This window comes from Anguilla rostrata, chromosome 12 (assembly GCF_018555375.3).
Source record: "Anguilla rostrata isolate EN2019 chromosome 12, ASM1855537v3, whole genome shotgun sequence".
Lineage (NCBI taxonomy): Eukaryota > Metazoa > Chordata > Actinopteri > Anguilliformes > Anguillidae > Anguilla > Anguilla rostrata.
The window spans coordinates 3,023,640-3,048,359 of NC_057944.1; the positions used below are offsets into that span (position 1 = coordinate 3,023,640).

At 41.5% G+C, this 24,720-nt stretch overlaps 1 protein-coding gene across 3 annotated transcripts; it reads right to left on the reverse strand.

Moving 5' to 3' along the window:
• Positions 1-521: 521 nt before the first annotated feature.
• On the reverse strand, positions 522-22,982 carry LOC135236939 (glycosyltransferase family 92 protein F13G3.3-like). Of its 3 annotated transcripts, XM_064303549.1 has the most exons (3): positions 10,147-10,487; positions 5,677-9,856; positions 522-5,111 (listed from the first exon to the last, which is right to left on the reverse strand). In XM_064303549.1, the coding sequence occupies exon 3, from the start codon at positions 4,476-4,478 to the stop codon at positions 3,063-3,065; it is 1,416 nt and encodes a 471-aa protein (XP_064159619.1). In that variant the 5' UTR covers positions 4,479-5,111; positions 5,677-9,856; positions 10,147-10,487; the 3' UTR covers positions 522-3,062. The 3 variants fall into 3 exon arrangements, with proteins under 3 accessions (XP_064159619.1, XP_064159618.1, XP_064159617.1); XM_064303548.1 differs by lacking the exons at positions 5,677-9,856; positions 10,147-10,487 and adding an exon at positions 22,559-22,982; XM_064303547.1 differs by lacking the exon at positions 5,677-9,856.
• Between the last annotated feature and the right edge of the window lie 1,738 nt (positions 22,983-24,720).

Consider the following 24,720-nt stretch of genomic DNA (forward strand, 5'->3'; position numbering starts at 1 on the left):
CTGCTGCACCTGGTTAGAAGCTTGAAAGCGGCATTCCGGACCAATCGTAGATGGTCCTTCTGAGTCATGTGACGAGGGATTTACAATAATCCAGGTGAGATTAAATAAATGAATGGATAATCATGTCATGTTGAGACAGCACACCAAGTTCCTCATGTGTACTTGTCTCCTAAATTTACACAGCATGTTTCAGTTCAAACATGATATAGACTTACTCATAGTACTTAAAAGTATGAAACAGACATACTAATTTACAAATGCCTACCAAATTAAAAGAAAAGATTACAAATTAGCGACCAAAATGCATTGTACAAACCCAGCAAACGAGTTTTGGCTCCCAGAACATTGGGGTAAACTTTCCCAATATGCATAATTGTCACGTTTGCTTTCACCCAGACAGGGTGTTTTGAAGGGAGACGTGCTACCTATGAACAGTTCAGCCTACTACAGTTTTTTTTTAATTTATTTGAAATATTATGTTGTGGTAAAACAATGTAAAATAGAGATAATATAACAAGCGATAATGTTCCCAAGATTGTAGCATTTTATTTAAAGAGCAGGCAAATTACAAGATTTTACAAGAATTTACAAGATGTATTCCCATTTTAAAGCAGTGATGTCACCAGAAAGGTGCAGGCAGTTTGTTTCTTGAGTTTACTACTTTGATTGTGTTTATACCACAGCTTTGTTGAGCAGTCAGTTCTGATTGGCCAATTAGCATTCATTACTGCAAAAAGCTGTCATTCTGTCATTATAATGGCAGTTATTCCAATACGTTAATATCTCGCTGCATAGCTAGTCACACCAGTTAGAATGTATTCTCCCCTGTTGGTAAAAAAACAAAGTAAGCTTTATGGAAAAACCTCAAACTGAAAGGAGGAAAATGCAGAAGAAGCAGTTGAGACATCACCCCAAAAAAATGCCCTTTCAACATGAAGCACTATCCTATAAACAGGAATCTTCCATTTAATGTTCGTAAATTTTGTCAGCGGTGTGACATTTGAAATGTCTCTCACTAATTTGTTTGCGGTTGCTAATATAGTGACAACCATTGTTGTTTGCTGGAACTTCCCTTGTGCACAAATATGCATAATCAATTAAATGATGATTTCGTGCCAGTTAATGAATTTATTTGGCAAGCAGCCACAGTGTACAAATGATGATGTACAGTGAGCTTGCCAGTAGTTCCAAAATAAGCCCAGTCAGGGTAGCAGCATAGCCAAAAATACTCATACAGCTGGGTCTGCATTGAACTGCCCAGGTGGGCATTCACAATTGGGTGTGGTGGTTCAGCCAGGGTGAATGGGAGGGCCAGGATGCCATATAGGTGGTCGTGCCCCCCCAGCCCACCCTGCCCCATCCCTACAGGGTCACTCTCAGGGCGATTAAGACCAATTCACTTTGCATAGGGGCCATATCACCCTGTTGGGACTTACTTCCAAACAATGCATGCTGTACAGTACATTTCCCCTTACATTTCCCACATACAAAACCATTTTCTTTAAAATCTGTATAAATTACAAAATAACAGCTTTTCAGCAAGAGTCGATTAAGGCGCTTATACAATCTGCAGAATATATTAATGTTCTTTATAGTAAAACCTTCTTTAGATTGGACGTTGCTTAGAATCAAGACACTTGTATTTGTACGTGCAAACAGGACATTATAAATGTTCCCTTTGAAAATCACAACAACACAGCATCAAAGACAGTCCACAGTGTAGCCACATATAACCTATTATACATACAAACCAGATATATAATCTTCATACCCCTTCATATTGAAAGAATACAGAATATTATGAACATTCATAATATGTCAGAAAAGTAAAGCACTTTGGGCCTCCGCATTAACAGAGACAGTATACAGACAAGGCCATCTGGTTAGAATAGAAAATCTTCACACTGGCAATCGTAATTGAGCAGTGCTTAATAACAGATGTCTGTAGGTAAAAATCTTAGGAAGAGTACTGCACTGGTACCACCTAAGCACCAAACCTGAATAGTTTCAGCAAATATCCAGTGGTTTAAACTGAGTATGCATAAGCTATGCAATGCTGCCATAGATGATGGCATTAAACTAAGACATATTTCATTTTGCATATACAGTAACAAAGGAGCACTTTGGACGGCATACACCCACATAACCTTCAAAATCATCATAGTGCAAGTGAGAAAGAAATCACATTTGGTGGACAAACAACGCTTCTTTTGAGACAGTCAGTTCTTCAACCACATCCACAGTCAAAGAGGGCGAACCAACACACGCCAGCCCAGTTCTTCCAAAAGGGAGGAAAAGAAAGATGCTCAAAACTCAGCCACTCATTGCACACCAGCGAATTCGCTGTCATTTATGTGTTCTTTGGAAATAATTATTCTGCCAGTCAATGGGAAACATAAATTCTTCCCCACTTTACTAGCCTACACTAGTAAAGGAAGCTGCTTTCTGCGTGAAAACGTCAGCCTGGATTATGTGTCGCTATTTGATTCTACTAAATTAAATTACATTTGTGCAACTACATGTATGCTGCAGTATTTTACTCACTCGGTCTCCCCCTTTGAAGAAGCTGCCTAGATAAAGAAATTCTTTACATCCAGTCATTCATGTTTTTATACTTATTTTCAACCCACGTGGAATGAGGCCTGGGTTCAATCAACAGTATAACTTCCCCTTGAGTTATGAATAAATGCAAGTATTTATTTATTTTTTTGGGGGGGAGGGGGGGGGAGTACATCTTTAGCCGCGTTTCCACCGCAGGAACTTTACCCCGGAACTAGGAACCTTTTGAGGAACTCAGTGCGTTTCGACCGCAGGAACTAGGGTCTAAATTAAGTTCCCGGGACTTTATTTTACCCCCAAAAAAGTCCCTGCTCGGGGGGTAGTACTTTCCAAAAGTACCGGAACTTTTGGGGTGGGGTGCAAGCGCTGAAAATTTCTGATTGGTCGACTAGGCTACTCGCAGTGTTTTATTTCAACCGCCATTTTAAAAAATCTGCAGCCGCAAACCGATTTATTTTCAAAATAACTTGAAATCAAACTTGTATGTTATGCGGCGCAGTAGCCTACTTTTGGTTATAGCCTGCCAACGTCTTGGAATTATAACGTGTGCTCTTCTGTTCTGAGTTGCTGATGTTTTTCAGCGCTTCTGAGACGGCTGGCACCAGCCGCGGAGCGTAGTGCCTGACTCGATCGTCCCTTATGAGGTCAGACGGGCTCAGTTCGGGCCTGGCACCTTTCTTGACGTGGTACAGGTGGGCCTCGTCGCGGTCCACGCGCACGGTCCCGTGCATCGAGCGCAGGAAGCCGTGCACGGTCGTCTCGAACACCAGGCGGGGGTTGGCGATCACTTTGAAGTTGTTGAAGCGATTGGGGATGTTGGGCTCCCGGAAAACGTGCTCCAGCACGTTGACCCCCTTGACTTTCTCCCACTCCCGGGGTCTGTACTTGTCGATCTGGTCCGACGCGGAGACGGGGAAAACGTGGTTCTCAAACTCGAAGCCTTTGTCGGCGGAATACCTCTGTTCCAGGCGCACCAGAAGCTGGTTCCAGTCGTCCACGCGCTGAGGCAGGATGAGCTCGTCGATGTCGTGCAAGGCCACGTACTTGGTCCTGTACATGTATCGGTACAGGCAGTCGTTCAGCGCAGGGATCTGCCCGTAGTAGTGCAGGTCCCCCGGGGAGGCAGACTTCCGCCAGCCCGGGGAGACGTTAATGAAGGAGGTCACGGGCCAGGGCACCACCTCCACTAAGCCCTGGGCCTCGTAGTAATCCAGCGCTCTCTCCACCTCCGGGCTGCAGCTGTTTTTGTACACCGCCACCCGCCCGACCCCCAGCAGGCGGTACATCTCCATGGACTGCACCACCTGCAGGAGGTTGCTGTAGTTCCCGTACATGGTGGAGATGCAGACAGTGAAGTCGTATTCGAAGCCGCCGGTCCTGAGCTCCCGGTTCTGGACGGGGAAGAAGGCGGGCTCCTGGTGCTGGCCCCTGGAGAAGATGGCCACGTGCTCCGGCTCGGCGCAGCCGCTCGCCACCGGGCAGAAGATGTCCCCGGCGCAGTAGTCGAAGCCGAAGTGGTCGCTGTGCACGTTGCGGGAGGCGGAGACGGAGAAATTGCGCCCCCCGCAGCACAGGAGGCACTGGTAGTTGTCGGGCTCGGGTCGGTAGATGATGGAGATGGCCCGGATCTGCCTGCCTCCGCCCCGGTGCTCCACGTAGGGCGCCACCACGTACGACCGGGCGCCGCTCACGCTGACCAGCGGGTCTCTCTGGGCAGGGAAAGGACAAAACCCTGGGGCGGTTGGCAAAGGTTCTAGGTGAGAGGCCGGCCTAGGCATCGGCTGTTTCAAGCCCTTGGTGGGGTTTGAGGTCAGGCTGTACACAGCGATGTTAACGATGAAGAAAACGATCAGTACTGCAATGTATTTCCAATTTGGTCTCCTCGTGGGAGTGTCTTGGTCAGGACTGGGACTCGCCATTTTATTTTACGGAGAACTTTTCTTCTAACTAAAAGAAAAATAAATAAATAAGCTCCTCCATACGCAAGTCTGTTATAATACATCAAGTAAAATATCTGCAAAACATTTCAGGGTATTATGCATAGTTTTTGATGGCATGCACAACCGCGAGGTAACCATCTTTATAAGGAACATTTTATTTAGCTAATAGGCTTTCTATCAGACGTCGCCTCTTGAAAGGTAGCTTAACATATGTTCAGAAATAGAACACATATATCAGGGAATTATGATATCACATAAGAGGGTCACTCTTCTTTTCTTCTTTTAGGCTCCAGATCAGTGAGTTAAACATGCAATGGCATATAATCACTTCTGTTTTTTACAGTCTTTCTTTTACGCTCCATCCAGATGGGGGGTGAGAATCCCTGCCCCCTCCCAGGCGCCGGCCAATCAGGACCCTCCTTCAACCCAGGCGCCACCCTTCCCGAAGTCGCCGTTGGCTGAACCGTGGTGATTCCGACCTGTGGCGTACTGGCACACCACCAGCTACTCCCAGGCCCTGGGAACCACGTGCCCAGGCTGAGGAGCTGGTTTAGGGGTCATGGAGGGCCGCTGCGGTGTTCTTGGCAAATCTGTTTGGTTTGAGCTGCATCGCTGCAGAAACAATGAACAGAAAAAAGAATGTGTCATTATCAGGGTGTCCACAGAAACTGCTCAGAGGCATGCTGGTGTCATTTTTCACAATACAATGCCTGTTTTTCCTAGACACACCATACAGCTGAGAGCGAACTACGGCAGCACTGCACCCTCTGAATGGGAAATGAATGGCATTTAGTGAAGTATGGGTTTTCTAAGAAAGGATTATACTTCAAAGAAAAAAACTATTCTTAGGACTGCATTTGATTTTAGAAAAACTTTATTGTGGTCATTCAAAAAAACATTCATAATACACTACAGGTACTATATACCACTGCTATATACTGGTGCTACTGTATATACTGCGTCAAACATGTAATTCATAACTCTGTGACTGAAATATGCTCCTGTTCTTAACCTCTGCATTGCTTGCAACTAATATTACACTGCTGTCTTTTTCTCCACTTTATGTTTGTAACGCTGTCTTGTGTAACTGTGTAAGCTTGCGTTTTATGTCAAAGCTAACCGAACCCTGAATAAATATAATTTATCACTTATTCAACATCAGTTTATCTGAGCTCACATGACGACAAAAACGAAGGCGGACTTCTCAGTCTAGTAGAACTTCACTGGCGCTGGAAGGTGCGTACGGATGAGACCTGATGTTGATTCAGTAAGAGTGATATTTTTGCAGTGTGCAGTTAGTCAACTAGTGTATTCGTGAAAACATCAGGAAGTGGTAAGGGTGAGGCAACCATGCATAAAAACCACTGATTCAAAATGGAGGGACTGGCACGGTAAAAAACAAAAATAAACCATTCTGTAAAATTCACCATAACAATGACTGTTAAAGTAAACTGAAATAATGGAACAGTACCAGGAATATATACATATACATATATACATATGTATACATATGCTTCAAGAACCTGTGGCTTACGGTTGATTTACTACTAACTAGCATTTAAGCTTGCTGGCTATTTTGAGGTTTTCCATGTAACTGAGTCAGCGAGCTGTACCACTGAGGATTCATTGCAGTCCCACCCAACTTCAGGTGTCTTTGCTTGCCCCACCTAACGCAAAAGCACCAGTATCTCCCACTCTGCATGTTAACTGCATTTGTGTGCATCAATAAGCACAAATCTGCACTAAAAACATCCAGAAACCACCTTTCGTGATTAAATTCTGTTATTTTCTCCCATTAATAAATACAATTTTGAGTTTGTTAGCACACAAAAACCCAAAATGACGTTTACAAGGGACATCACAGGAAGATTTTGATCATAGGTTTTATCATACACGGATGGGCCTAGAAGAAACCGCAACACCCAAAGCAACAAACTGAAGGGGGAATCCAAACGCCAGGATGTTATTATATCGGACTCCAGCAAGAAACAGAAATAATTTTGTTCACAAAGTACCGGCAGCAGTGAGTGGACAGCATACATAAAAACCATGAATCATGCAAGCAGCAATCAAGGGGATCAAGCACTCAGTCACTAATACATACGCAAACAAGACCAGGTTAAACCCTAGTATATGGCTGGACCTAACACACGTGATCCGGCCGACCAATGGTGTAACTTAATCACTCACTCAGTCACTCACTCAGTCACAGACATTCGCGTTTGTAGAGCTGGCCCTGCTGTTGCGGTCCAGCCAAAAAACATACATATGCATATTCCTAAAGAGGTGGTCAGTCTGTCTTGCAAGTTTCAAATTTCCACAAAAAAAGCAAAGCAATTTTTAGTGGGTTTTTCCTTGTTTTTAATTCATTGACCTTGTAGTTTAGCTAGGTTAATTCTTTACCGCTGCCCTCCAGGTGTAGTTCCAAATAAACACATGAAGTTTTATTACTTTGTGGGATTTAGTAGCTTCTTGATAAAAAGCCATATGCAAATTCATTGAATTACCACAGCCACGTGGTTTTTTCGCCGCCTTTTGGATGAGATGTTAAACCGAGGTCCTGACTCACTGTGGTCATTAAAGACCCCATATTAGCTAATGTCTGATGAGAGTGGGGTGGCATAGTACAATCCTACACCAGGGAGGTGTTACACTTACCTGCGTTACCCATCTTTACTGGTTAACTATTTTGATCATTAAACACTGTCACAAATGTTCCTGTTATGTACTTTCACAATATATAGTATGATATTAATTTCTTTATCTCTTTTGCCAAGTAGTCAGCTCAAATGACTTTGGTGTTAAATTATAGATTGAGCAAATTGGGTTTCCTAAACAAGTCTAGACATGCACGGGCCTTGAATATGGCTGAATTTGTGAATTTTTCTACTAGCAATATATGAGCAGTCTGCCCCTTTAAGACAGTCTAAAAGTGCGTTTACACTAGCCTTGTGTAGTCAATTTCAATCAAACTCTGGAGCGTTCACTTCACTGCATAGCTAGCTATCACGGCTGGAAGCGGACTGACCTAGACTCCCGACAAAGTGAGATTTGTCATGGAAGGATCTCATCACAGCCAGCCTTCTTCTGTGATATCGTCTGCTTGCAGACCGTCTTTCTCGTAATACCTGTATTATTAAATTATTTAATTTACGCATTCTGGACAGACTTTCTTTTGCGCGGTCTAACGAGGTGCACTCCAAATCAACACCAACGTGAATATAACCTGGCGGTGCTCCACGTAATAAAGTACAGGCAGAAACTGCGAGGGTTTTGTTGTATTTTTATACGCCAGCACTTTGACCAATAATCGAACGACATTTCCAACCACACAGCTTTGTTTACACGTTCTGGACCGATTGATTTTTCTTCGTTTAGGTTGACACTAAAAGCAATTGTTGCTCTGTTGTTTTTATTTTTCCTGCCTTCATGTCCCTTGTCAGATGTAAGTAAAATTACATTAAATTACTCTGATGAAAAACACGCTTTCAACGTACAGAAATGCCAAGTTACTCACACGTACAAAGGACAGTCTATTAGTTATTAATTCAAATTGATTAATTTGGCCAGCCATTAAAAGTATTTTTAAAAGGTAGTAAGTAATCAAAATTACACCAAGTTACAAGAAACGACACTGGCAGTCTTGCCTCACACAAAATAACAAGCTGGGGTTTATGGGGTTCTGTCGAAACCGATCGCAAACCGGGGGAGGACGGGTATGGGACGCTGGAGACAGAACATGGAATTTACAAATGTGGACAAACCGTACCGGTAGCTACAAATAAAAATAAATAAATAAATAAACATTTTAAAAACCGGGAATCTGGCAATCCTCTTTGTGAACTAGCTTGGCAACTTTGGTCATGGCTACGCGATTCACTGCCTCTGCTTTAAAAAAGAGGCAACCAGACGCATTGTGGTTTATGAGTAATTTCAAATTATATTCAGTATTTTTAAGATGAGCCTATCTTTGACTACACAGCTAGTTTAAGCACTACCAATGTGGGCTTCCTTCACATTTAAACGCCTAATTAGGTTTAACCTGCTTTATGCATGGTCATATTCATCAAGATATTGAACTAATAATAAGAATGAACTTGTAATCACCTAGTAATTCAACTATCAATCTTTATTTACTCAAATCTTTTGCAAATTGTTCCTTCAACATGTTTGTATAATTTACCTTTTTCCAAGAAATCAAGAAAGCGGTAAAAAAAAAAAAAGCAGTAATTTAGATAATTTCACCCTTTTATTTTAATTGGTTAATTTGTAAGTCTGTGACACCGATATTGAGTTTGTTACAACACGAGTTCTGCAAAGAGCAGGCAGGAATTGAACATGGGTCTATCTGGTTGGGAGGCAGCTGCGCGTAACCACTTAACTTAAGGTGAAGTCATCAAGGCCGAGTTCAATTCCCGCTTGGACAGGGGGTCGGGAGTCGTGTAGCGATCCGCTAAGTAGACTGGCTAGCCGCTCTGATAAAGATGAACTCATCTTAAAAAGTTAGCGTAAACATCTCACCCGGATAAAGCTAATTCAGTTCCTGCCGCTTCCCGCCTAGTTTCTTCGCTACATCTACGTTGTAAGAAACTCAGATCTGTTGTAGACGACTGCGTCATAAATATAGGCTACACAGTTTACCCATTAAAAAATACAAAAGGTGAAATTATCATTGCTTTTTTATCTTGATTTCTTAAAAAAGGGTAATCTCCACAAAAAACATTAAAGCAGAAATAAATTTGATATATTCAATCGAAATTTTAGAAAGATTCCTATGTGAAACAACTTAACCCTAAGTTGATTACTTAGCTAAATATCACCATGAATATGACCATGAACATTTTCAAGTTAAACCTAATTAGGTTTTTAAACGTGGAGGAAACCCACATTGTTTGTACTTAAACTAAATGTGTGACTGAAAATGACCCATAGGTTCACAGCATTTAGGTAATAGGCTACTCAAAAACTTAATGCATTTTTGGGAGTAGAGGCAGTGAATCATTTTTAAGAGTGTACTTTGCATATCTTGGTGAAACACTTGTTAATAAAAGCAGCATGACCTGCCCTTAGTGTTTGTTTTTAGTGTATCTAAACCCACGAGTTTATTTGATCTCGAAAGGGCAAACTGTCTGCTGAAAATACTGGGCTAATTACCACTAACATTTTTTTTGTTTTATACGCAGTCCAGAACAAATTTAGCCTAAAAAAAGATATTTGATAGTTATTTATAAAGAATGCTTTATAAGAAGGCTACTAACCGTTAATGTTTACTTGTTTAGAGAAAGTATTAGAATTTTACCTAAAGAACACGTTTTACGGGCTCCACTTCCTCTTCTGAAAATAAGAACAAACATGGTCTGGAAAAAAATGTACGAACAGCCTATTTATCCGGTTGAATTGAATATATATCCTTTTTCGATTTAATACATTTGTCGTTTTCCCTGATTCAAACATACTCTTTCATTTTAAGTGGAATTGCATTTCCAACACAGGCTGACACGTATTAACTGCGAATATAGGCTAAATAACTGGTAAACTGACTTAATGGAGAAGCATATGGAGAACCAGAAGTAGCCCCAACATTACGCTGCCGTCTGCCATTGTCAAAACACAACGTTTTTAATTCAGCATATCTACGTCCACATACCTGAGCTTAATTAAAGAATGAAATGATCAGCCTTTGTTTATCCTCTTCGGCTTCAAAATGTAGGCTACTTTATCAAGCTCGCTCCGTGAACTCCGACCGCCGAACGCGCAAAATCTTATTTCTTCCTGCGCTCAATTTAAGTTTCAAAGTTTTCAAGTTTCAATTTATGTTTGTGTGTTCATTGGATATTTGTTCATCTGCTCATTGTGCTAATATTTGATGCATGACGAACACAATATTTAGACTTTGGAAATCGCAGTCAATTAACCAACTTAATTTAAGCCTCCGTTGTCTTTTCACTTTCTCTTGACTGCACTAGTCATGTCAGGTGAGGCGCTGTATGATCATGTAACCGTTGGGCTACGCCTCTCTCTCTCTCACTCTCTCTCTCTCTGTGGGCATATACTGTGTGTGTGTGTGTGTGTGTGTATATATATAGCTCGTCTGTGCTTACTGGCCTGTGTTCTTCTTTAAAACCATGGACAGGTTTGCTAATGGTATTTCACGCATTGCATCTATGGCATGGTGCTGCACTAACAAAGTCACAGACTGGTAAACTTCCGGTTGAAGGATTGAATCCCTCCTTGCCCTCAGGCAGATAATTTCCTCTTTTACACTAACGTTTTCTTACGCTTTTATATTTGCTTTACCAAAACTCACTCACGGCCACCCATATGCATTTCATGACGGCAAATGTATTCCTTTTATTAAGAACTTACACCAGTTCACCACTGTGCCATTTCTACTAACTATATTTCTTCACTTGGCTACCGTACAAAACCTTCTTATCAGCAAACGCCACGTTTCTACATTCATGTTACCTCGCCCTGTTCTCTATCTAGCCACATACAAACAATTACTATGAATGTACGTTCTGCAACTCCCCATTAAAACATTACATTTAAAATCATGACTCACTCATAAGTATAACTACTAGTACTGAACATGAGAAAAGCACACCAGTGCAATAGATTTCACACGTTACTTAACCCTCCACTTTAACGGCTAATTTTTTTATACAGACTGTTATATATACCGTTCCATAAGGAAACTAAGCTCGCTCATGGTCACTTCATTTACTTCGCACTATAGTCTGTGATCATGTCAACCTTCACCTACATGCCCATTCTGCTAAAAACATATTGTTTCAACTACGCAATTTCATAGTGTGAGAGAAATTAGGATGAAATTATTGCTGGGACATATGCGTCTGCTCCTATTCTCCACTATCAAGTTTTCCGGTTCTAGCTTAGCAAAACAGCGAAGAGGATTCGCACCTGCAGATAAGCCTATCAAAATGCCTTATAAACCTTACAAACACTAAAAGTGTATCTCCACGAAATAGCAGACAACGGAGCAGGACAGCAGGGTACACAAGTTGCGACCAAGGGAGCACTAATTCTACGGGCTTGCTGATTCTTTTCTCAATCAAGGCTCGTTGGATGGCCGTCAAATCCGTGAGTACATACACTGGCCATATTTCACATGCGTTTCCGCACGCCACCGCACCTTTTGTCACAGCCACTGTTTTACATATATAGCAAACCGAAACTGCTAAACAGTACACGCTCATCAGACTGTACAAATTCACACAAGGATAGCCATAATCCACAACCGTTTCTTACAGGGTCACTTCGCATTTCTCACTCTCATAATAAAACGCTTTGCAAAAAGAAATGATATCTCATAAAAAACACGTTTTCAACGTACAAAAATGCCAAGTTACTCACACATACAAGACCAGTCCAGGCCTGCCATTAAAAGTATTGATATCAAAATGACGCCAAGTTACGGTACTACAAACAATATAGGCTATCTTGCCTCAACAAAATTAAATAAGATGTATTCCAAAGCAATGCTACCCAATATTTCCTCAATTCTTTCAAGTCACTTGGCCCTGTGTTTTGTAATCTTACCATTTTACAATGTCATGCAAACTTTGTCAGATCACAGAGTCAAATATTTTGAATTGCTTCATGGAACACATTGAAATTCATGTACAAAACTGCTGCTGAGTAACTACAGGAAGCATATTTCTCCAGAAAACATGTTTATACTTGCTTCTGAACTGAATTTGAGTACATGTACAAGTTATTGTATATTTGCTACATACAATAAATACTGCATGTAAAATATATATTGTACATACATACATAGAGAACTTCTTTATCCCCATGGGGACATTTCCCTCGCAGCATGTTACATTCACATTTACGAACACACACTTATACCAAGAAACATACTATCATTCATGCTACAGAAAGGCTGGGCAGCGAAATACATACATACCAATACAAATTGGACATATACATGCCTATTCAATCAATCTTGACTGTGAGAGAGCCATCCACACATATGCTTGGCCTGTCCATGTAGTGCATATGCTTATACACACAGGGCCAAGTGACTTGAAAGAATTGAGGAAATATTGGGTAGCATTGCTTTGGAATACATCTTATTTAATTTTGTTGAGGCAAGATAGCCTATATTGTTTGTAGTACCGTAACTTGGCGTCATTTTGATATCAATACTTTTAATGGCAGGCCTGGACTGGTCTTGTATGTGTGAGTAACTTGGCATTTTTGTACGTTGAAAACGTGTTTTTTATGAGATACTATATTCTCTGAGTTGGTAGTCTTGGAGCCAGAGTTGACCTACTAACATTGCCTGTACACATCAAATGCTTGGCCAAAAATGTGACTCATTATAGCGACACAGTAATAGATCATTTTAAGAATGTGGCTAGACATTATAACGGTTGATTACAAATTATAATTACTAATGATCCTATAAACAATTGAATATTTTCCTGATCATGTAGAATGTCAATTGAGTGATTTAATCCATTATATATATATGGCCATTTGACAAAAAAAAAAAGAAAAAAGACTCGGCTTCTTTCTGTGATGTTTTAAAATAACATTAGACACACATTTATTGTGTTAAAATGCATAAATAACGACATTCAAGTCACACACGTTTAAAATGACCAGATACTCAATTCTGACAAATTATCGATTTATTTTTTAAACGTACTACAAACCAAAGCGTGGCTTACTGTGGGGACAAATACGTGTGGCAAAGTCCTCAGGGCACACGGTTCTCAAACCCTTACACAAAATCCACATATTAGCACAGCATTGAACCATCCCCTAGCCTCACCCCCCGTGTGGCCTGGGGTGCAATGAACTCCGAGGCACTGCCTGTGCTGTTATCCCATCTCTCTTTCCCTTCCCCTGTCTCAGTAAAGCCAACGACTGTCCAAAAGGTCGTGCAATGGCTCGTGACATCCATAACGATTTTCTTAGGGTTCCCATAAACGACATAATTTTAATGGCCAGCCCTACATGGATTGCGTTCATGTCTTGCCTGGCGTCCTTCCAAGTTGCCTGCGGCATGATCTAGCTCCCGGCCCTTCACTGGGTCCTCAGGCTCTGTCCTTGGTATCCTCCTTTGTATAAACCTGTCCGGCACTGGATTAGCGCACTGCATGTATATAACTCTATGCAGAGAGGATACGATTAGTTCTACCTTTCTTCCACAACACTCAGGCTCATCGATATCGCATGACTGATGAATCAAACCCTGGATGGACCAAACAAGCTCAAAGCTCAACATAAAACCCGGACTTCCCATATACTTTGCTATACCTCCACAGTATACCCTGTGTCAGCAGTTCTTTAGTGAAACTCCACTAGTAACCCTTCCAGAGTGCGAAACTAGAGTTAGCTGAACTCACGACGAACTCCGTTCTGAGGATATCGGTTGCAACCACGGCCTGTTTCCCAGCAGGATTACTATCCGCAAATAAGAATCTTCCCAATAAATTTCACCAGCTCCTGGTCCATGCCAATGATACTTACACGGACTACTGCCATCCCCTAATGCGGACACTCCAAGCACACCGGACCCTTCAGCTCATCAAAATCAGCAGCAGCGTGGTTGAAAATCTTCTAAAAACCATTCACTCCCCTCTCATCAAAACCTCCATTGTACAGTCAAGCAGTGATCGGTTTACAGACACTGTGGCTTTCCATTTAGATAAGGGGTCATTCCCTTTATTGAAACCATGAAGATTGATCAAAATGAGAACCTTCACATATGTCTTCGTCATGGCTACTAAGGGCCTGATTCCACCTCACCGCAGCATGCACAGGTCTCGACTTTGCAGTGGCCGACGATGGTGAACGATCTTCCAGTGAGGTGATAAGGTATGTGTATGTACACGCCTTCAAGGAAACTCAAGAGACCTTTCTCTGCTACCCACCTCCACTTCCCTTCTAAACCCTCACCATGACTATTCGTAAACCAAACTAAAAACCAAAATACAAAAATAAAAACTTGTCAGACTATCGCTTTATCACTTATGTGATTCCTATGAAGGCTTTTATCCCTGACACTTCTTAGGCATGGGATTAGAAGGAGTATGTAACCTGAGCTTCGCTATTGTTGTAAGTTTCCCCGGATCAGAGCGACAGTAAATGCCTTAAAGTAAGTAAATCGAGTGTTAAAATGGATTCGTAAGTCAAAATAATGGCATAGTGAGAATTCATCATAATGATTTATCAATTAAAAAGCAGGATTACTGAGTTAGCTGAATAACTGCACTGAGTAAACTGTCAAGCGTATTATGATTAGCTGAATGACTGCACTGAGTAAAACCCTGTATCGCAGAGCAGGATAACAGAGTTAGCTGAATAACTGCACTGAGTAAAACCCTGTGTCACAGAGCAGGATAACTGAGTTAGCTGAATAACTGCACTGAGTAAAACCCTGTGTCACAGAGCAGTATTACTGAGTTAGCTGAATAACTGCACTGAGTAAAACCCTGTATCGCAGAGCAGGATAACAGAGTTAGCTGAATAACTGCACTGAGTAAAACCCTGTGTCACAGAGCAGGATAACTGAGTTAGCTGAATAACTGCACTGAGTAAAACCCTGTATCACAGAGCAGGATTACTGAGTTAGCTGAATAACTGAAAGATATTGTTCCCAAAAATAAATCTGTCTTGGGCATCGAATGACGTTACATTACAAAATATATAAAATAACAAACACCACAAGCCCATGTGCATCCCATAATACACAGGACAACGTACAAGACACATCAGGACCCTCACAGTACAAAAATCATGAGTCTATTTAGGCGGTGGAGCTCCATGGGGAGACAGTGATTGAAAACCATTGAAAACCATTGTACTCCCAGCTTGACAAAAAAAAACTTATTTGGTACATGTAACTACAACAACAATTCAGAGAAAAAAGCAGGCCGAGAGAAAGTCTGTTGAAACACTGGTTTTTACCACGGTGCTAGCTAAGACTTGCAGAATCAGATTGTAGTTACCACTCAAACAAATTCAATGCCGATTATAGACAAAACATGACAATGACATTAATGACAGTGAAAATCTATGGACAAAGATGTATTCCCTTAATATGTCTTAAATAGAATTGAGTCACTGGGAGGCTGCATGATACACTGTCCATGACAATATGTCTTCAATCGTTTAGTTTTCATTAGCAGAGGCATAGGAAGCGGAGGACGGGGGGAAATGCCAGCAGCAAAACATCATCCCGAATACGCTCGTCTGATTGGTAGGAAGAACGTCCCCACCAAAGTGTTAGCATTAGCCCATGAGCACAACTGTGACTCGCATTTTACATATTTGTGAATCCATTCCACGTTTATGTGAAACCATTTACATATTTGTGAAACTCCATTTACAAATTTGAGGAAACCATTCACATATTTTGTTACTTTTGCTACAAAAATACCTCCGTATTAAAAGACCCCATTCAAATCATGCACCGCAAGATTTTGCCAGGAAGTTTGCAGTGTATGGGAGGAAGGTGAAGTTGCCTGCATTGCTCAAATTGTATTATATAGTTATTGTATTAAACGGCCACATGTAGATTTCATTGTCTGTTCCCTGTGCTGACCACCCACCCCCCAACTCACGGTGTATTAGCCATACAAACCTGTTTATTCTGGTTTACTTCCCAAGCTACATCCCTCATGCTACTTACAATGCGTGTCATAAATCACCACGCTCATATAATCAGACTACAAGTCATGATTTGCCCTCTGACCTGTCCATCACTGCTGAACACTGACCTTAAGGCCAATGAGGTTAAGGACACAGGTACAGTATAAGGTAACTGTACCCCTCCCAAATTAGCAGTTCCCCAGCCACACCAGAACAGTTAAACTCCTGAACAGTATGTACAATCCCCAAGGGTTTTTAGTATAGACGGTGTGTGTCAATACCGATCAACCACACCCTGTAACCACACACCCTGAAAACACATCCCGAAACAACACCCTCAAATATAATAACACCCTAGATTGTGCTCATGCTGTTGTGTTGTTCATGTCATTAAAATATAAACCGGATGGTGGACTCTGTGTATTCCTACCGATATCCCACTGTGACAGCAAGAGATCCTGAACCAGTGCATTTCAACCTAAACAAGCACAGAAAGTAACCCTAAAGTCTTTTATAGTTTTTATAAAGTTATATGTATTGTTCAATATGTCATTAATACATTATTTGACTAATGACTAATGTGCCTTATGTGTATCAAAGAATAGAACCTGTTTTTGGTTCCATCATGAATCTAGCTATCGACAGACGTTTCTGAAGCTGAAATGCGCAGTAATGTTTTCTGAAAGTATCCGGTTTTAAAGTCAAAGGGACCAGAGGCTGACTTCGTGGTCTTCATTTCGTTTATTTCCAGCATTCCTTCGTTCAAAAATGCAGCAACAAAAGTGGAGCGGAAATCGATCCAGTTCAACATTTAATCTGGTGCAACGCATCGTATTACTATGTTTGACACACCTACACGTTACATTTTTACATAATGTTTCACTGTACAACATTTTGATGATGGGATCGAAGCAAAAAAGTTTGTGTTTTTTGTGACCGAATATTTTTTTTAAATTTTGAGTGAAAGTTGAGTAGGGAGAAAGGGACATTCAAAGACTTATTTTGTATACGTTATATGTTTTTGGAATGTTCTCATATGCCTGCACATTACTGAAAATAATTTCCTCTTGAAGACAAACTATCTGTTTTATCTTTCTGTCTTTCTCTCTGTCATATTCTCAGATAATGTAAATAAATATGTTGTGATAGATTTGATAGATTCCATATGTGTCTGTAGAGAGGTGGATGGGTAGAGAGGTGGAGGGGTAGAGGGATGGATGGGTAGAGAGTTTGGATGGGTAGAGAGTTTGGATGGGTAGAGAGTTTGAATGGGTAGAGAGTTTGGATGGGTAGAGAGGTGGATGGGTAGAGAGTTTGGATGGGTAGAGAGTTTGGATGGGTAGAGAGGTGGATGGGTAGAGAGTTTGGATGGGTAGAGAGGTGGATGGGTAGAGAGTTTGGATGGGTAGAGAGGTGGATGGGTAGAGAGTTTGGATGGGTAGAGAGGTGGATGGGTAGAGAGTCTGGATGGGTAGAGAGTTTGGATGGGTAGAGAGGTGGATGGGTAGAGAGCTTGGATGGGTAGAGTTTGGATGGGTACAGAGGTGGCGGGGTAGAGAGTTTGGATGGGTAGAGAAGTGGATGGGTAGAGAGGTGGAGGGGTAGAGAGTTTGGATGGGTAGAGAGGTGGATGGGTAGAGAGGTGGAGGGGTAGAGAGTTTGGATGGGTAGAGAGGTGGATGGGTAGAGAGGTGGATGGGTAGAGAGGTGGAGGGGAGGTGATGTGTCCGTAGAGAGTTTGAATGGGTAGAGAGGTGGAGGGGTAGAGCGATGGATGGGTAGAGCGATGGATGGGTAGAGAGGTAGATGGGTAGAGCGATGGATGGGTAGAGAGTTGGAGGGGTAGAGGGGTAGAGAAGTGGATGGGTAGAGAGGTGGAGGGGTAGAGAGGCGGATGGGTAGAGCGATGGATGGGTAGAGAGGTGGATGGGTAGAGAGGTGGAGGGGTAGAGAGTTTGGATGGGTAGAGAGGTGGATGGGTAGAGAGTTTGGATGGGTAGAGAGGTGAGGTAGAGATTTGGAGGTAGAGAGGTGGAGGGGTAGAGAGTTGGATGATAAGAGGGATGGGTAGAGAGGTGGAGGGGTAGAGAGTTTGGATGGGGTAGAGAGGTGGAGGGAGAGTTGGAGTAGAGAGTGGATGGTAGAGAGGTGAGGGTAGAGAGTGTGTGAGAGGTGGAGGTAGAGAGGTGGAGGGGTAGAGAGTTGGATGGGTAGAGAGTTTGGATGGTAGAGAGGTGGATGGGTAGAGAGTTTGGATGGGTAGAGAGGTGGAGGGGTAGAGAGGTGGATGGGTAGAGAGGTGGAGGGGTAGAGCGATGGATGGGTAGAGAGGTGGATGTGTAGAGAGGTGGATGTGTAGAGAGGTGGATGGGTAGAGAGGTGGAGGGGAGGTGGTGTTGAGGTGCAGAGTAGCCCATATTCACCCTTGTTCCGCTGCTATGCCTCGTCTACACCCCACACTCTGACAAAACCATTTATTGCACATTTATTATGTATGCATTTCGTTATGTGTCTAAAGACATAACGTTTGTCATGTATGTAATACAGGCATTTCAATATTAGAGGGTTAAATACAGTTTAACTAAGTTGATTAAACATGATACTTTCATTCTTGTGCCCTCTTGAGGGTGTCTACTGTTATCCTGTTACTGACTAGGCGATCTCATACACACAGAACAATAAAGAAACACAAAGCCAGCTCTTTCAGGTGAGAATGGATGAGGCTAGCATGTGTCTGCATCTATGATATCCACAGCTGGCACTGGTGGAACCAATGAACATTCCACTATAATATTTATTGTGGGGGCAGGTGGGGTAGGGCCTGGGGAGCAAATGTGCCCCCCATAAATGTTTGAGACCTATTGACCCATTGTTGGGTCAATAGGTCTCAATATAAAGAACATTCTTTTGAGGATGAACTAATTCATTAGTTGAAAAAAAGGAGGGAAAGTTTGGCTGTTCAACTTTTTTCCATGTAGACTAAGCTAGGCCACATGAACTGCCAGCAACTCTATAACTCACAACATTCAATTTCAAGTGAGCCTAAGTGGAAGGACTTTGTCTATTTCAAGTTTGCGTAAATGTTTTTTTTTTTTTTTTTTGCCAATTATAAATAGTTTGTTCTCTGATGAACTGATAAACCTGATGAACTGGAAAATGCCTAAAATTGACCTTGATATGATCAGCTAAGTGTTGTTGTATTATCTTATGGTCAGATGCTTTGTAGCCTACTGTAGGCTACAGCCATTTATGCATCTATTATATAAATACGCCTATTTACTGGGATGAATAGCCAGAATTTTTATTCACCAGAAAGATTTTCTTTCTTTATTACAAAACATTTTTTAAAATACCTTAAAAAACATTATTTTACATACCTTTTTTACATAATTAATCTTGTTGTGCAAGTCCAAAAATGCAATAATATGTTGTTTCATATCATTAAACACATCGCCTACCGTGCTCAGACTGGTAACAGGTATGGCCAGAATTTAAATTGTTTTCCAACAAATCGGAACACTTCCGGACACACAGGCGGGCAAATAAATAAGTACGTAAATAAATAAATAAGAGACCGCAAACTGGGTTGTGATCTCTGGCTCAAAGGAAAGAGGAATTATTCAGTATAACTGAGATATTTCAGAGGATGGGTTCATAAGAGAATGTGACATTCCAGATACTGTCCAATAAGGCTGCGGGAGCTGGGACGATACCAAGGGCCCTGACTGACAGGGGCCCTCCAAAAGCTGGGCAGGGGTGGAGTGGCCTGGAGCGATGAGGCCCAACGTGAGATCTTTTCATTGGGCCCAAAATCCCTGGCAGCGCCCCTGGTTGTGTGCAGTAGAGCAGGGGTGTCCAGTCTTGCCCGAAAGGGATTGGTTCCGGAGAAGGTTTTTGATTTAGCCCAGCACTAAGGCACATGATTCTACTTATCAAAGTGTTGACTGAAGACCATACGTTAATTACCTGAATGAGGTGTCGTAGTGTTGCTCTAAAACAAAAACCTGCACCCACACTGGCCCTTTTTTTGAATAAGAATGGACACCCCTGGTATTTTACACTTTTGCTACCACCGTTTTTCTTTTGGTGAATGATCACTGGCTACTGACATGTCTACTGTCATACACTGAATACTAATACTGTTTCATAAGATAAACTTGAAATTTTACTTAAATTTGTTATGCCTATATATTTTAGGATTTCTCAGCTGCATATTTTTATGTTCATTCAAATGAACTGAAACATTTTATACTGAGAAAACCTAAAAAAAATCTAGGTGTAACAAACTGATGTAAAAGTGGTTGATTTCACCGCTGAAACTGATTCAGTGGAGAAATCAACCATTGCAGTGTAACTACACAGATAAAAATAAAACTGAATTCAGTTGGCTGTGGTGTGCTTATGAAATAGTGGGCGACAAGACTCTGGAGACCTAGCCCAGGGAGGGTGACTATCTACTGCTGCCGGGCATTCATCTAAGTGTGCTCTTGACACTAAGACCTTCTAATCAAGGAGGCACAAGTATCACTCATCTGGGAATCTTTATGTCTCTTTGTCTCTTCATGCCTGATGTCACTGTGCCATGAAGAAGTCACTTTAACCTGAAAAATATGTATATCCAGGTACCAAAACTGACAGCTATCTAAGGTTACTCCACCAGGTTAGTGAGACTAAATATCCCAGATCATGGCTACTCTAATATTGTATGAAATTGTATTGTATGGACACTGAATTTAATGGCTATCCCAGAGCAGCTGCACATCCGGACAGTGAGACTATCAATATGCCCAGGAAGTTGCCCGTTACTGGTGTTACCACAGAAGTGCATATGAAACCAACACAATGATTGGTTCTCACAGAGATGCGGACCCCGGTTAGCGTGTATGTGAAACACGTACCTTGGTTGCACTGAAAAAAGGAACAAAAATATATTATGACACAATATATTAGACTGGGCAATAATAAATGATTCTGCTATTCTGTGCTATTCTATACCAAGAAAAGAGGGACAATCGAACAAGCTAAGACAAAGAAAAGGAGCACAAAGAGAATACTGGATACTGATGCATGTTCGAAATGCTCGTGAGAGAGGACCATGGTACCAGGAGAACTGTGAAGCAGATTCTCCCTAAATGTTTCTTTGGACTTCCCTTAAATGCAATCCTGGGCAAGCCTTTCATATTCCACAAAATCCTTACAGCATCATAATCTACTCGGAACATTGCTCACACTTGCGGAGAGCCAGAATGTCTGATATTTCTGAAAATAATCTGGGTGTCACAGACTGCTTCGATGTTTGGGGCAATCATCTGGTGTCTGCTCGCATTATGGGACTGCCGATGTGCAGACTTTGCTGTTGGGTCTAGGATTTCAGTCCCATCACAAAAATCTGTCAGGGACAGCTAAAAGAGGAGTTAAATCTTGCATTGTATGTCTGGTTAAAGAGAAAAGTGTCCTTGAGTTAAAATACGCCATTTACATTCACTTACAATGAAGGATCACTGTGATCTCATTTCAGCAGGGGGCGGCAGTGAACCCATTCTACAAAAACACATCCTGTACACCGGCTGAGGCTTGGTCCTCAATGTCCATAAAGTACACTGTCTGTCGGGCTATCCTTGATTTTAACCTTTCCTTCAGCGTCGATTGTGTAACACACCGCAGGACTCTCGGCTGATGTGGAAACCTGCAGTCACAATGCCACATAGGTCCATAAATGACTCCCAAACGGTATTACTACTAATACTACTGCCACTAATAATAATAATAATAATAATAATAATAAGAAGAAGAAGAAGAAGAACACAATAACAACAATTACAGCAGATACGATTCAGTGTTAATAGATGAATCAGTTTTTTCATGCCAAATGTTCATACACAGACGCATGTATATTTATTTATTCCTTCATTAATGCATTCATAAGACAATCTTATTCCTCAGTCCAATTTCATTATATAGGCTACCTAGCGTGTCCAACCAGTGTCTTTCTTGAGAACATTTAGTCCGTAGTTTTAGAAGTATCTCAAGAAATTTGGAAATAAATGGTTTTCCCGAGCTTTGCATTACAAAACTCTCGTACAAAAGACATATAACGGATCTAATTTCCAGACCAAAATGTGCGCAATCATCTGTCCGACATCGGGTAGCCTTTTTATTCGGCTTTTATGGCCACATTGAACTTTATACACAACAAAGTTAAGCGTATGTTTATTTGACAAATTTTAAACGAAGGCCAATCAAGAACAGATAGACGGATAGGCGAATAGAAATAGCAAGTAAAAATAAAATAAAATAAAAGAAAATAACGGACAACGCTCTAGACTAAATCGAAACTGACTTCACCACTTTGTCGTACTCATTCGCCATTTTCTGTCCCGGCAGTAAATATTAAAATTATAGATTAGAAATTAGCGTTTTCATACCTGTGTACACCTTCTGTCCAGCGACTTTAAACAGCATGGTTAACCTTTTGGAAACCTTCGATCGGTCATCAACGAAAGGGTTTCCGAAAATATATAGCCTACGACGTACTCTCCCATGAAGGTTAATATCCTTTCAAACTTGAAGTATTCTACATATTTGGGACTGACATTGTCCGAAAACTAACGGCACTTTGACTGAATTGTAACTCATTTTTTGTCTTGTTTGCCGTTAGCTTGCCGTCTGTAGTTCACCCATCCCCCTGAATGCAGAGCGCATGTTTATTTCCTCATTTTTTCCCGCACGCACGTTTGGATGTGCAAACGTGACAATTATGCGGCCAAAAGAATAATCGGTATTTGTATATTACTAAAAGGCGAGCAAGCATTCTAGGTTGTGGATATTTCCGTTTCATTAGTTCACGTCTATTGCGACAATGTCACAACCTCTTTTGATTTTGATGCTTATCTGTTAAGAATGTTCTCTTTGAAGAGAACTTCAGATGGATACACAACTTCTGCTAAACTACAAGGGAGGCCATTATTACGTGATTCAGTGACGGAATGTGGATGCCACGCATGAAATACCAATTTTGAAGCCAAATGTAACATTACAAAATAATTTCCACCAAATGTACTATTGTGGCATAGAGCTTCGCTGGATTGCACACTCGTTTTATTGAAAGTATGGTGGTGTCGAATGTCTTGACAAGATACGATGTCTTGCCAGCACCAAATAATTAATCTATCAAACAATTAAACATCACCACACCCTACCACCACACAAAACAGCCTCTCTAGTTTACTCTGTATTAACCATATTTGCATGTATACGTGCTCTGTACAGCCATACAGTCAGGGCATGGAGAACAAGGGCTTTCACGCTGGTTTTATTATTGCAAGCAAGCACTTTTTTGTTCTTGTTCCTTTTAATTATGGATTTTACGGAAGCTCATAGATCAAACAAAAATGTAGAAAAAAGTGGGAACTCAATTATCACTACTCAGCTAAATTTAAATATCTTAATCTTGCACTTAATGTTATGCTTATTATTGTGGCCCTCTTTTAATTACACATTCAGATGACATCTAGTATACAAAGGAGTCTAGCAATATTATTTATATTTACCCTCATTAGCTATGGATAATGGAAAATGTTTGGTTTACATTCACTCTTTCCAAAAGCTGATTAACTGAGCACTTCTATATGTGGAGATGGATGTGATATATGCTGATAGCATATGTACTCAGCCCCTAAGCTAGTGCACGTTTGGTACCTGTCCATACAGTGGTATGGAGTTATAACTTTCTTCTAGGTAAAATGTTTACCTAGTTTTGTGAATTAAAGGTTATTTGGTGTATCCCTCCCTGAGTTCCTTCCATATACCCCTTGGTTGACACTGCCCCGGCAGGGCTGTCCACCACAGTCTGGAAAGTCAGGTTAAGTAACCAAGCAAATCAGGTTAGGTACTTTGCTCAGGGGTACAACAGCCGTCTCTCACCTGAGAACGAAACCTGCAAAACCAGTAACCACTCTTGCCCAAAGCTGTGATGCTAATACCACTGGTTTTGGCCTTTGGGGCAACGCTGACAGGGCTACGTACTGTACTGAGCTTGCTAGAAGTCTCCTTTTGAATTAAGCTGGAAAATCTGCCTCGCCAGACCACAAAGTCATTTACCACATGCCTGCAGTGTAATTTAAACGCTTTTTCACAAACACCAGAGATCTGAGACAAGTCTTCGTGGCTTATTCCTGTTGCTGAGATACACAGTTGTGTGCAGTGGCTGGTATTGCGCTGTGTGTGTGGGAACACCCCTCCTCTCTCCCCTCTCTGATGCAGAACAGATGTCTCATTGGGTCTGCTTCACAGTGGAATCACTGCTGCTTTGGCTGCTTGTCCGGCTGTTATATATAGAACAGTGGGCGTGACTGGGGGAGGTGAGTCACTTCTTCATTTTCTGCTACTGCGTAGCCAAGGGGAGCTCTGCCTTGATTCGTAAGCTGTCTGCGTCCGAATACTTACAGAAAACAAAGAGGCAGGGTTTATCATGTTAAATAACACTTCTACTACTGCTGCTACTACTACTACTACTACTCCTACTACTACTACTACTACTGCTGTTGCTACTACTGCTACTACTACTACTGCTACTGCTGCTGCTACT

What these genes read in the sequence shown, in the direction of transcription:
- LOC135236939 (XM_064303548.1), bottom strand. Translation starts at nt 4,478, where the DNA reads ATGGCGAGTCCCAGTCCTGACCAAGACACTCCCACGAGGAGACCAAAT.